The following is a 12,847-nucleotide window of genomic DNA, read 5'->3' as shown; positions in this document are numbered from 1 at the left end:
TGGAGTTGACAAAGCCAAGGTCAAGAAGAAAAAAAGCTAAGTCGATGAAACCAAGCACGTGGAGCCAGTTTTAGACCATAAAGTGAATTCCTTAATCGGCACACATGATGTGGATGTTGCTTGTCAATAAAGCCTTGGGGTTGGGCCGTATATACTTCTTCTATTAAATTGTCGTGGAGAAAGGTGTTATTGACGTCAAGTTGGTAGATTGACCATTCTTTTGAGACAACAATAGAAAGGATAGTTCTAATTGTGGTTGATTTCATGACTGGGCTAAAAGTATCTGTGTAATCAACTCCTTGTTGATTATACCCCTTAACAACTAAGTGAGCCTTGTGGCATTCAATGGAACCATCCGCACGACGTTTGATTTTGAAGATCCATTTACTTCCAATGATTTTTTGATGGGCTGAGGAGGTGTGAGAGTCCAAGTACCATTCCATATGAGAGCATCAAATTCGAAAGACATTGCTTCTCACCATTTAGAAAATTTGGAGGCTTGGGTAAAGCAAGTGGGTTCAATGTCATTGGACTGGAGGTATGTTAGTTGTACTAGGGGAGTTTGTAGAGGTAGGGGGATGGGGTAAGGATTGATTAAAGGAGTTGCTAGGTGTAGAAGCTTGTGGGGGTGCACTAGGAGAAGTAGTTGGAGGGGAAGGTTGGTTTGTATGAAAAGAATAATTTATTGGTGGTGGTGAGGTAGGATAGGACATGGTTATGGCTGGACTTTGGAATGAGGAATGATTTGTTATGGTGAAAGGGAATTTATCTTCGTCAAAGATGACATGATGAGTGATGATGATCTTACAGGTGGTGAGATTAAAGTATTTGTAGTCACGATGGCGTAAACTATATTCGATAAAAACACACATGGCTGAGCGGTATTGTAATTTGTGAAAGTTAAAATGATGAAGTAGGGGATAGCAAGCACAACCAAAAATGTGTAATGAGGTATAGTCTGGTGCACCTCCATACAATTTTTCCCATGGAGATATATTATTAAGATTTGGAGTTGGAAGCCGATTAATGAGGTGAACTACCGCTTCAAATGCATGATTCCAAAATTGAAGAGGAACGGAACTATGTGCCATTAGAAATAGTCTTGTTTCCATGATATGTCTATGTTTTCTTTCTATGATACCATTTTGTTCATGCGTATGAGGGCATGATACGCGATGGACGATCCCACAATCGCTTAAATACAGTGAAAGTGAGTGGAATTTTCCTTCCCAATCTGATTGAAGCACTTTAATTTTTTGAGAAAATCGATTTTCAACTAATGACTTGAATTTCTAAAAGGTGGATAATACTTCAGATTTATTAAAAAGAGGACACACCCATGTAAACTTAGAAAAATTGTCTAAGAAATGCACATAATAACGATGTCCCACTATAGATGGTATAGGAGAGGGGCTCCATACATCAGAATTGATGAGATCCAATGGGTCAGTACTTATAGACATAGACCTTGAAAAAGGAAGTTTGTGAGATTTGCCCAGTTGACATGCTACACATACTCCTGACCCTTTATTTGAAATGAATAGAAGACTATGTTTGTTGAGAATCTGACGAATAGTACGAGATGCTGGGTGACCAAGCCGATTATGCCATTGTTCAAGAGATTGCCTTTCTCTAATAAGAACTGTTTTATGCTTGTTTTCATGGTGAAGGATGAATTGATAAAGCCTGTTGTTACTCGGTCCTTGATGGAGTATCTTCCCTGAACATCGATCCTTGATGGTGAAATGAGAAGGATAAAATTCAAAAGATTTGTTATTATCTTGAGTAAAATGAGAAATAGATAATAAGTTTTTGTTATTGTAGGAACATGTAGCATATCTTTAAGATGAAAATTAAAGGACTTTGTAGGCAAAATAGAGTGTCCAATATGATGTATGTCCAAACCTGTTCCATTTCCAACTTTCACCATCTCTTTACCATTATAATCAGTGTGAACATTGAGATTGTTGAGTTCAGAAGTGATATGATTTGTGGCCCCAGAATCTGGATGCCAAACCTCATGAGGATAATTCTGGGAAGCGTAAGGGGCTGAGATGGTGATGCATTTGGGGTTGCATATAGGGCAGTTGGTGGAGTGGCATTGTCTGGAAGAAATGCATGATTAAATCGGTGATGACACTGTAAAGCCAACCTGATTACAAACTTGGCATATGTTTTGATTGAAAGGTGGTAATGGTCTACCATGTCCATAGTGTTGGCCCCGTCCACGACCACGATGTTGATTGTGCCCCCTTCCTTTGAATTCTTGTTTCCCACGGTTTGGTGGGTATGAAGTTTTAACAGCAGCATTAATACTAATGTTGTTTTGATCTATTACAGCATCATTGATACGAATTTCTTCGCTTAGAAGAAGACCTTGTAGATCAGAGATTCGAATTTGGGCATCACGCATGGTGACAAATGTGACAAATGGTGCATCTTCTGGACCTAGTCCACCAAGAATATACAGAATGTAATCTTCATCATTAACTGGTCTAGATGCCATGGCCAGTTGATTTGCAATAGTTTTAGCCTTTAAGAGGAATTTTGACATTGTGTCACTTCCTCTCTTCATTTGATGGAGTTGCATTCGAAGTTGCATGATTCGTGCCTTTGAATGGTCGGCAAACGCTGCAGCAAGATGATCCCACACTTCTCGAGATGTGGTAAGTCCTACAACTTGAGCAACAACATATTCTATTAATGAGGAAATGATCCAACTTAGTAGCAGTTGGTCTTGGCGATGCCATGCTACGAATTCAAAATTGATGTCTAGAGAGTTTTTTATCTGTAAATTTAGATGGACATAGATTTGATCCATCCACAAACCCCATCAAGTCATATCCTTTTAGTAATGGCAAAAATTGTGATTGCCATACGAGGTAGTTTGTTGGTGATAATTTGGTTGGAAAATATTGATGGATGTTGGTCGGGATGGTGGAAGGAATAGAAGTTGCCATGGCTGAAATATTGCGCAGAGCGTGAGTGCTTTGATACCATGTGAAGGTGAATAATGCAAAAGGAGAGAATTTGGCTCTTCTTCTCTGACACTTTCAGAGAGAGAAGGCTTTGTATTTATTTACATAAGAGATTCATAATACATTTTTTCGATTGATACAACCAGCTGGATTTTCTATGTTTAGAATATGATTTACACAAATTTGGTGCTGAAATAAAGCAATATACCTATAGACTAAATCATTGGTAATCTAAGAGATATAATTTAGTCCACTTTCCTTAACCCTTCAACTTTCCTTAACAGTCCACATTCCTTAACCATTCAAATTTCCTTAACAGTTACAAAAGCTTCATACATCAATATGTACAATTAAGAAGAAGAAGTTCAAGAGATAAAGTGGAACTCGATCTGCAATCTTTGGTGAAGGTTTGTGCTAGAAATATTAATGCCTTTCTTCTCTTCCATCTCTAGGTCCTTTAATGGGATAGCTGCAAGAAATCTCTTAATGAACTCCCTACAACACTCTTTCCCACTGTAAACCAATCTTTCAGTTTTACTTTCCTCCCTATTTTCACTACCACCATCATCTTGTTCTTTTTCTGACTTTGTCATTTCTTCTGCGTTCTCCACCACTTTTTCTGGAAGCTTATACAATTTGGTCGAGCTATCGAACTTCAAAATGTAAGCTTCATTGCAACCCTCAAAGAGTCGCTCTCCCAAGGTGTCGATGATATAATAAGAATCTACTTCAACCTTCAACACGAAGAAATGGTCATTCCAACTAACGATGTAGATCTCCGACTCACCTCCTTGAGCATTACTACAAATATCATCCCATATCCCATCAAAGGACATTGCACCCTTTAATGACTCGAACCTCTCGGGGTAGAAGAATCCAACATATGACTTATCAGGCACGATAGATGAAGACTTGGGGTTTGCCTCTAACACAGTCTCTAGATCAAAGTGTTTGTTGGGGAAGCGCTGCATATAAGCTTCGTTTTCACAGAGTTTTCGCCACTCTGAAGCGCCATCTATTATAAGGCTATCAAACATGGATCTTGTGGGCATTTCGTGAGGGTTCAATTGAAGCCAATCAGCAATTACTGCAACAAGAGCTGTGCATGCACTTTCCCCCGCTGCCTTTTCACTTCGTTGGTCGATGGAAGCAAAAAACACATTTGCTTTTAACTTTACTTCTCCATCCCTACTTATCAGCTCTTTCTCTTCCCAACTACTGACCAATAATTCTCCTTCTCCAAAAGATGATTTTGTTGGTGCCAAGCTGTCAATTGCATCCTATAACCAATGAGATGTAAGCACATTAGTGTTGGATAATTCTGTTGAATTTTAATTTAAATAAGATATGTCATTGAAATCAATTTGTGGAAAATTGCTACTCAAAAGCACATCTCATTGTACCTCAAAAATCATATTTTCTGTTAGCCAAAATTCGCAGTAAAAGAGTTTAATTATTTCTTATTGTAATTAATTGAACATAACACTTGTCTCAACGAATTATATAAAATCTTTAGGTTCTTAAAACATAAATAAATTTTTAGTGGGACCCACATTATTTTTAATGAGTATATGTTTCTCTTGTTGACATGATATATACACCAAATTTTTTTTACAAAATTGAATTATATGATATAATATAGTTATAAAGACATGATAAAAGCGAGTGATGACTTTCTACTTAGAAAATCACTATTATTTAGTTATTACAAATTTGTAATTTTCATAATTATTTTTTATAATAAAAATGTATAATTTTATCTTTAAATATGAGTTGCAATCTCGAACAACGTTCCGTAGTTTAGCTTTGGATCCCATGGATCTCCCTAGTGATTTAATGAATTTTTATTTTTTAAATTATTTTTAATTAATTAATTTCATCAAAAAATAATAAAAATTCATAAAAATATTATAAAATTCAAAAGACTATGAAGTGTCCAGTAAATTATGCTAAAATTTGAGGGGGGGAGGGGGGAAGAAATTGAAATATTTAAATTATAAAATTAATTAAAATCATTAAAAATATATAAAAATTAAGAAAAAGCTCTAAAATTTATTGAGTGTCTTATAAAGATGTCATAAAGCTATGGCCAAAAATTGTAATATTTGGTTGGGGGTGTGCTTAACCCTCTTTAATCTCAATTTAAAAAAAAAAAAAAAAAAACAAACAAACCGATTTGTATGTGTCGTGTGGACATGGTTTCTATTCTACAGGTACGGGTGACGGATAGTGTACCTCTTTCGACGTGGCTGGATCATGGCCGTTAGTGTGGTTTGCGCACTTGTCGCTATTAGTCATCTTAGTCAACGGCTCGTCCTTTTTCTTGTCAGATCTAAAACTCAATCTCCTCTTCTTCCAAAATCCAACTTTAGGAGTCAACTCAAATTGCGTAACCGAGTTTGGAGATGATCCTAACTGAGTCAACAAATTTGCTTCCTTATCACTACTATCATTACCGTAAGAAACCGATGACTCGTCTTCCTTAGCTTGGATCACGCACTCATTGGGTGGGATAATGGAGCCGCATTCCATGGAATCCTTCTGGGTCGAACCCAAATCATTGTGGGATGAACCTTCTGAGTCAAAGGTAGTAGACTCATCTGAGTCACCAGAAAACCTGTTTGAGAATCTTTCTTCCCTCCCTTCTTCATCTTTGTTTCCACGTGTCAACTTTTTGGATCCATAGCTTGTGAGACTCCTCACCCGTGTGAAGAATCCATCATCTTTCTCTAGCATATTTGAATCAGGAACAAGTTCTTGCGAGTTGCTTCTGATCTCTACAAAACTCATTGACACCTGTAAAGCAAGGGAATCAATCAACATTTAATAGTTAGTATTATTTTAGAGAGCTACTAAATCACAAAAGAATTGCAGAGTTGGTGTGACATTAGCAAAAGTTGGTGTGGTAATAACAACTCTCTTATTTCATCTTTGAGTGGCTGTAAAAAGTAATAGAAGGAAAATGCTACATGACTTTTTTTGACACTGCGTTCACACTGCACAGACGAGGCAGTCTGCAAAAAAGTCATAGATATCTGTCTATTTATGTCAAGGAGAGAGAGATATATGACTCAGTACACTGCCACATCAGATCCTTAAAAGAATTGATTAGCCTTATTTACTTGACTGTTGACTTTTGACTAAGTCTAATTTGATAAGCTTTATAACCCCTCCCATCTCTCTCTCACACACGCACACGCACACGCACACATACACACACCAAGCTTTTTTATACTAGCACTCCATTTATTAAAACACACGCACAAAAAACAAAAAAAAAGTAGAAGATAAGTTACGTTTTTCAAAGCAGTTTCAAGAAATCATTGCGAGGAAGATGAAGAAAGGTCGTTCCAAACCACTTATCACTCTTTCCCACTACATATGCTTCATTTTTCTCTCCCTCTCTTTCTCTTTCTCTTTCAAGCTTCCTCCTTCTTTCTTCTTCTTTTCTCCTATTCACTTTCGAAAACATTTTTCACCTTCCTTTCATTTTGGTCTACTCTCATTGCCAATCTCTATTTCTCATTCTCCTTTTTTGCTAGGCAACAAGCAAGTTCAGAGATCAGTGGAGGTGAAGGTGGGTGGATTTTGGTATTAATCGATCCTTATTTCTTGTTCTTTTGAAATGTAAGTTGCGGTATCAATCCATAGGGCTTACCAACTTCAATAAGTTGGCACTTTTATCTCTCCTTACATGTTTGCCCTACCCTTTTTTTGAACTTTCTTTCTCAATTTGGTTTTAATTGAAAGTAGAAAATTGGAGTGTCATTATGAAATTTTTATAAAATTATCTTTATAATCGTAATATTGTACGAATTACATATTTGAGTGTTGTTATATATGATGTAGGACAAGTAGCAAAAGAATTCACAAAACGCTTGGATGCCAAAAGGCCGAAAGGAATGCCTGAATGTACCAAAGGAGATCATGGGCCCACGAACTCGGAAGGGCCAAGGAGTCAGAATCATCCGAGGAGGCCCATTCTTGAATTGGAACGTCATCTTCCAGATTGATATGATATCGACTTTTAATTTTTAAGCTCGTTTAAGCTACTTTTTCAACGATTTTATCGTTTTGGGAAAGCTTTTGTTTAGAAAATAAATTTAGTTACTGAATTTAAAATCGTGCATGGTCAATTTCACCACACTTTTGGGTTTAGTACAATAAATTTTCAAGCGTAGTTCATTTTTACTGTTTTTAGTAAAATCAAAATTCTATTTTCATGTTATACTAAGGATAGAACACTTTTTTTTTTTTTATAAATAGAAGTAGAACTGCAATGCAAATGATTTATTCAATTTCATAAAATTTCTCGTTGAGAGTTTTCTTTCTGGTGGATTCTAGATTTTCTTATTCTTCTTTATTGTATCATGCTGCATCAATTAGAACTAAAGTAATGATTTCCTGGCTCTATAGTAGGCAACGAAGCAAGAAATAGAAGCCATGGTAACAGTGATCGATAGATTGAAGCCATATGCGAAACATTCGAGGAACAGGGATGGAAGATCAATGAAATCCATGATCTGCTTATCCGAATGACTATCAATGCCAACAATAGGCAACCAGCAATAGGTGGGATATGAGCCGTCTTTGTTACCCGAGGCCAATTTGTTAATAAAAACTTTTTTGGACATCCTCCTCCTTGTCAGCTTAATAGTGAAGATGGATCCCAATACAAGGAAGATGATCAGTTTATTATGCATTAATTGGTAAGGCGACAAAGGGAATAGAACGATTATCAGTTGAAAGCAGGTATTCTGTACTTTAATGGAAATGAATATATAAAGGAAATGCTCGACTACATCTCCTAGGTGCTTTCTTTGGAGTGATGGAAGTTCCCAAAGAGAAGATGGTACAAATTGTCACTTTTTGATTAAAAGTGGGGTTTCAGTTTGCTGGGACCAACCATAGATGAAGAAGCAACGATAAGGGAAGAACTGTGAGAACCTGGCATCAGATGAAACAACTTCTCATAGATAGATTTCTACCACCGGATTATGAACAACATTTATGTCAGATGTATCAGAACCAGGATTCCAAAATGTGTTTTGACTACGCTGCTAAATTTTCCAGACTTTCAGACCGTAACAATCTGAAATAGAAAGATTGTCAGCAAGTAGCAAGATATCTCAGTAGGTTGCAACCGTCATTTCGAGATAGAATTGGTTTGCAAGTGTTGTGCACTGTTGAGATGTCTCAACATTATATGTGGTGTTGCCTAGTAATTTTTCTCCATATAAGAGAGATATCCAACACCACATATATCTAGTGTCTGGGGCGAGTTTGCCAAAAGTGTCCCACTACCAACCGGATGAGACAGAAAGAAAATGAGATTTTGACGGATAAGGTGGAGGAATTGTTGTAGACAGGTTTTATCTGTGAGAACATGAGTCTGAGTGCAGTTCCTACTTTGTTGACACTAAAGAAAGATGGGAGTTTGCGTATGTTTGTGAACAGGTGGTCTACAAACCAAACAACTATAAGATATTGATTCCCTATTCCCCGCTTGGATGATATGTTGGACATGTTGGACCATTCAATATTGTTTTCAAAGATTGAACTATGTGGTGGATACCATCAGATTCAAATCAGACCCAATGATGAATGGAAGATGGTGCTCAAGACTAAAGATGGCTGGTACGCGTTGTTTAGTTATGTTGCACAGTCTCTTTAAAGTGCCTAGGAAATTTATTGCTTTTTATTTCGATGATATCCTCATATACAATAGGGATCAGGAGGAGCATATGGAGCATTTGCAGTAGATGATAACCGTTTCATAGGAAAATCAGTTTTTTTATTACCATCAAGTAGTACAGCTTCATGACTAGAAGTTTATTGTTCTTGTCTATGTGGCTAGTTCCAAAGGGATTCATATAGATTAATGGGACGTTCTGAGAATGGCCAACGTTGAAGATTGTAAGTGAGGTTTGCAGCTTCCACAGTTTTTTATAATAGATTTATTTAGAACTTTAGTACCACTATGGCATGGATTACAAAGTACATGAAGAAAGGTAACTCTAATTTGGGTGGAGAAATGAAGAAGAGATTTTCCTTAACTATAAAAAAAAAATTGTGCACTGCTCAAGTATTGTCCCCACGTAGTTTTGAGAATATATTTGAGGTGGAGTGCAATGCTAGTGGGGATCAGAGTAGTTCTGTCATAAGAGAAGATACCTGTAGCATTCATTAGTGAAAATTTATGCGAAGCTGGACAGAAGTGAAGTATTTATGATTAGGATTTTTATGCAATTGTGCGAGCATTGAAGCAATTGGAGCACTAATTTCTATAGAAGGAGTTCTGTTTTATTCAGATTATTAGACTTTGATGTTCATTAACAGTAAAAAAAATCTGAACAACATGCATATTAGATGGGAAACTTTTCTTCAAAACTTCTCATTCGTAATTCATCACAAGACAAGGGTCATCTTGTGATATTAGATCTTGTGAAGTTTCCTTTATAAGATCATGAGGTCATTGGATTTGAAGGTCTAAATGAACAGTATATGGAGGACAAAGATTTTAAGGAGATCAGTGCAAAGTGTGTTAAGAAGCAACCTGTTAGTAATTTTCACATGACTGATGAGTATTTTATTCAGAAGGAACCACTTCTGTATTCCTCAGAGATTTTTATAATAGAAATTTAGTTGTGACTTGCACTATGGGGATTTGATTAGACAATTGGGCACTGATAAGATCATGGCAAGTTTTGGGGAGTGATATTTTTAGCCTCAACTAAAATGGGATGTTGGTAATATGGTGAAGAAATGCAACACATGCTAGGTATCTAAAGGTCAACCACAAAATTCTAATTTTTTACACCTTTGCCTATTCCTAGCAATATCCGAGAAGAAATTGTCAATGGAATTTGTGTTAGGCATCTCTCTCGTACACAACGAGGAGTGGACTCTGTATTGTGGTTGTTTAGAGACTCTCCAAGATAGCTCACTTCATCCCGTATTGAAAGACTTCTGATGCATCATACATAACACGACTATTCTTTCAAGAAGTAGTTAAGACTACATGGGATGCCTCACTCCATCACTTATGATCATGATACAAAGTTTCTGACGCATTTTTGGGTGTGGAAGATGTTTGATACTATTTTGAATCGCAACACTACAACGCACTCACAGACAAATGGTCTAACGGAAGGGACCAACAGAACTTTAGAAAATTTGATTTGCTGTATCTATGGGGATATGATGAAACATTGGGGACCAATTACTACCCTAGAGTTTGCCAACAATCCTAAAACATCCTATCTTCTTGTTGAAATATGAATGATGTAGAAAATAAAATTTTGAAGGTAAAATGTAACGTTTTTATCATATTGATAAATAAATTCCTAATTAATCAAGGTAGGGGTAAGTTTTATTTTTTGAATTTCATAATCCTCAACATTTTCTCTAATTTAGGTACAGGTAAGGACCAACTTTTACAAGCCAAAATACTATGACAAACTCTTTTCTTACTAAGCTTGTGATGAGAGTTTCTTAATTGCATTACCTTTTAGCATCCAAAAACATGATCTGATAGCATAGGATTGGAGAAGACAAAATTCTAAGAACTTTAAAAAAAAAAAAAAAGGAATTCAAGGAAAAGTTAATTATCATTGTTGAATTTTAATTTTAAATTTGAAAGTTATGTAACCATCCATTTTTAACATCTTCGATCAAGTTCAAAAAAGATTTTTATTTTTATTTTTATATGAATTTTTTCATGAAATCTAGAAGACTGTGGTATTGGATTCTCAATGTGACAATCCAAGTTGGAGCCCAGCGAAGCTTACAAGATTTTGAATCTTACAAAGTTAGTAAGCCTAGGCTGGTTAATACACCACTTCTCCAAATGACTGAACTACCCTCGTACTTTAACATAAAAAAATAGAATTAGATGCAAATGGACGTACCAGGAGGCTAGCTTCGCTGGCAACACCAGCGACCTGTAACCGAATTGGAAGCTTTCTTTCCATCAAAGGTTTCCTCTGCGATGCCAACTCAGCTATATTTAACAAAACCGTCCCAGTTACAGCGAATTTATTCTTTGGCTCCTTACTTTGCCCCTGTATTCATCAAGATCACATAGGAAACAGATGGGCATTAAGGTAATTTGATCTCATCTCGCTCATGACGCTAACTCTATTTATAATTATATATATGGATAATAACTATTTCAATTATAAAAGAATTAATTATTTTAATTAAAAAAATGGAAAATCCCAGTTGACTTAGCCAAATTTTAATGACTCAGCCAATGATTCACATAGAATATGGGCAATGCGGAACATATCGGTCTCGAACGAGATTTGAAACCATGTTTTAATTGGAGTCAAGAAAATGAAAAATTATGAATTAAAGACTTACGTAAAGAAGATTCAACGATACATCCCACGGATTGAAAGAATTATCTTTCTGAAAGATGGAGAAGTTGCACACATTTTCGAACTCTTCTTCCCATTCTATATGGCTATAATTTCGGAGGATTTTCTTTGTCGAAACGCTTCGTCTATTCTTGGACGTCCTACGCAAAGACACCAACCCAACCTTAGGCCCTTTCCATCTTATCTCCACCATCACAGCCTTCCCTTCTTTATCTTCATCTGATTCATAAAACCCATCAAATCCTTCGAGCTTTATCGCCTTCACCTTCACTTGAAACTTTTTTGAAAGCGGCCATGGTGACCATTTCATCATCTTCACCACCATCTTCTTCTCTTCACCTGATCAAATTATAAGAATTGTGATTACGGGGGTCCTCTCTGGTTCTCACCAAAGTCGTTTCTTGGTATTTATAACTTACAAGGGGGTTTATTAGTTAAAGAGTTGGCAAAGAGAGATAGAAATCTTCTTATCTTAGCTAAAAGTTCAAGAAGTTACCTATACTACTAAATTAGACTTCCAGCTAGTTTGGTTGATCGTCACTAACGCATGTAGAAAGTTGACACGTCAACACGGCTAAGTAATTAAACACCTTTTTTATGACTAAGTAAACAAATTAGTCAGATTCCTCATTTGCTTCATCTGTTTAATTAAACAGGGGTCGTGAACTTGAAAAAAGGTGCAAGTAGGGAATTTTGTATTCCTGGTTCACACGTTCGCCACGTGGATTCTGACATATTCTTGTCTCTTAAGTAATTTGCACATGCGATGACGTTACACGCGGTGTTTTGCAACAAAAATTTTGACCTTTTTTTAAGGACCAAGTCAAAATACACGGATCTCCCATTTAAAAATGTTTGTGGATCTCCGTCAAATGAATGGTTGAGATCCTTCTTAGCAATCTCCCATTTAATTCTTGAAAAATTCATCAATTTTTCAATTTTTTTTTATGAAAGTATTATTCTCCTAATTATTGAACTATTATGAATAATTCATGTATGTTAAGTTTAAAAAGAATAAAACACAGTTTTACAAATTTTAAGACTTACGAATTTTTTTAAAATTCGATAAAAAAAATGCCATTGTGACTTGTTGTATGTTGCAAAGTGTAAATTTGTAAGTTGTGACTTATAACCCAAGTTGATTTTAAAGCGGACATACTTCAAAATTTTGGAAGAATCTACCTTTTAAATGGAAAATATCCCTTATATCTTTTAAAAAATAATGACATGACCCTTAACATTTATTTGAGTAAAAACACCTTAATTTTTCAAATTGATGATTTGTCCATTGACTTTGATCTTCTTTTATAAACCTATAGAACAATAACCTCAATACCCTCGTTATCGCCACCATCATTATTACCATGACCAATACCTTCATCATCACGATTACTATTAAGGTCACAATCATATTACCGAAATTTTGGTTTCCAAATTTTTGAAGTGAGATTGGATAATACACCTATGAAGCATATGCTACATATTTTC

The 12,847-nt window shown here is 35.9% G+C and overlaps 1 protein-coding gene across 1 annotated transcript; it reads right to left on the bottom strand.

Annotated features, from left to right (window-relative positions):
- Positions 1-3,003: 3,003 nt before the first annotated feature.
- Positions 3,004-11,765, bottom strand: LOC147389074 (uncharacterized). Its single transcript, XM_086419929.1, has 4 exons — positions 11,343-11,765; positions 10,889-11,041; positions 5,214-5,774; positions 3,004-4,258 (listed from the first exon to the last, which is right to left on the bottom strand). The coding sequence occupies exons 1-4, from the start codon at positions 11,682-11,684 to the stop codon at positions 3,344-3,346; spliced, it is 1,971 nt and encodes a 656-aa protein (XP_086276055.1). The 5' UTR covers positions 11,685-11,765; the 3' UTR covers positions 3,004-3,343.
- Between the last annotated feature and the right edge of the window lie 1,082 nt (positions 11,766-12,847).

The sequence above is a fragment of the Akebia trifoliata genome, chromosome 12, assembly GCF_017979445.1.
Source record: "Akebia trifoliata isolate Shusen 1 chromosome 12, ASM1797944v1, whole genome shotgun sequence".
Classification (NCBI taxonomy): Eukaryota; Viridiplantae; Streptophyta; class Magnoliopsida; order Ranunculales; family Lardizabalaceae; genus Akebia; species Akebia trifoliata.
The sequence above is the reverse complement of the archived record's forward strand: the minus strand, read 5'-3'. Positions and strand labels throughout refer to the sequence as shown.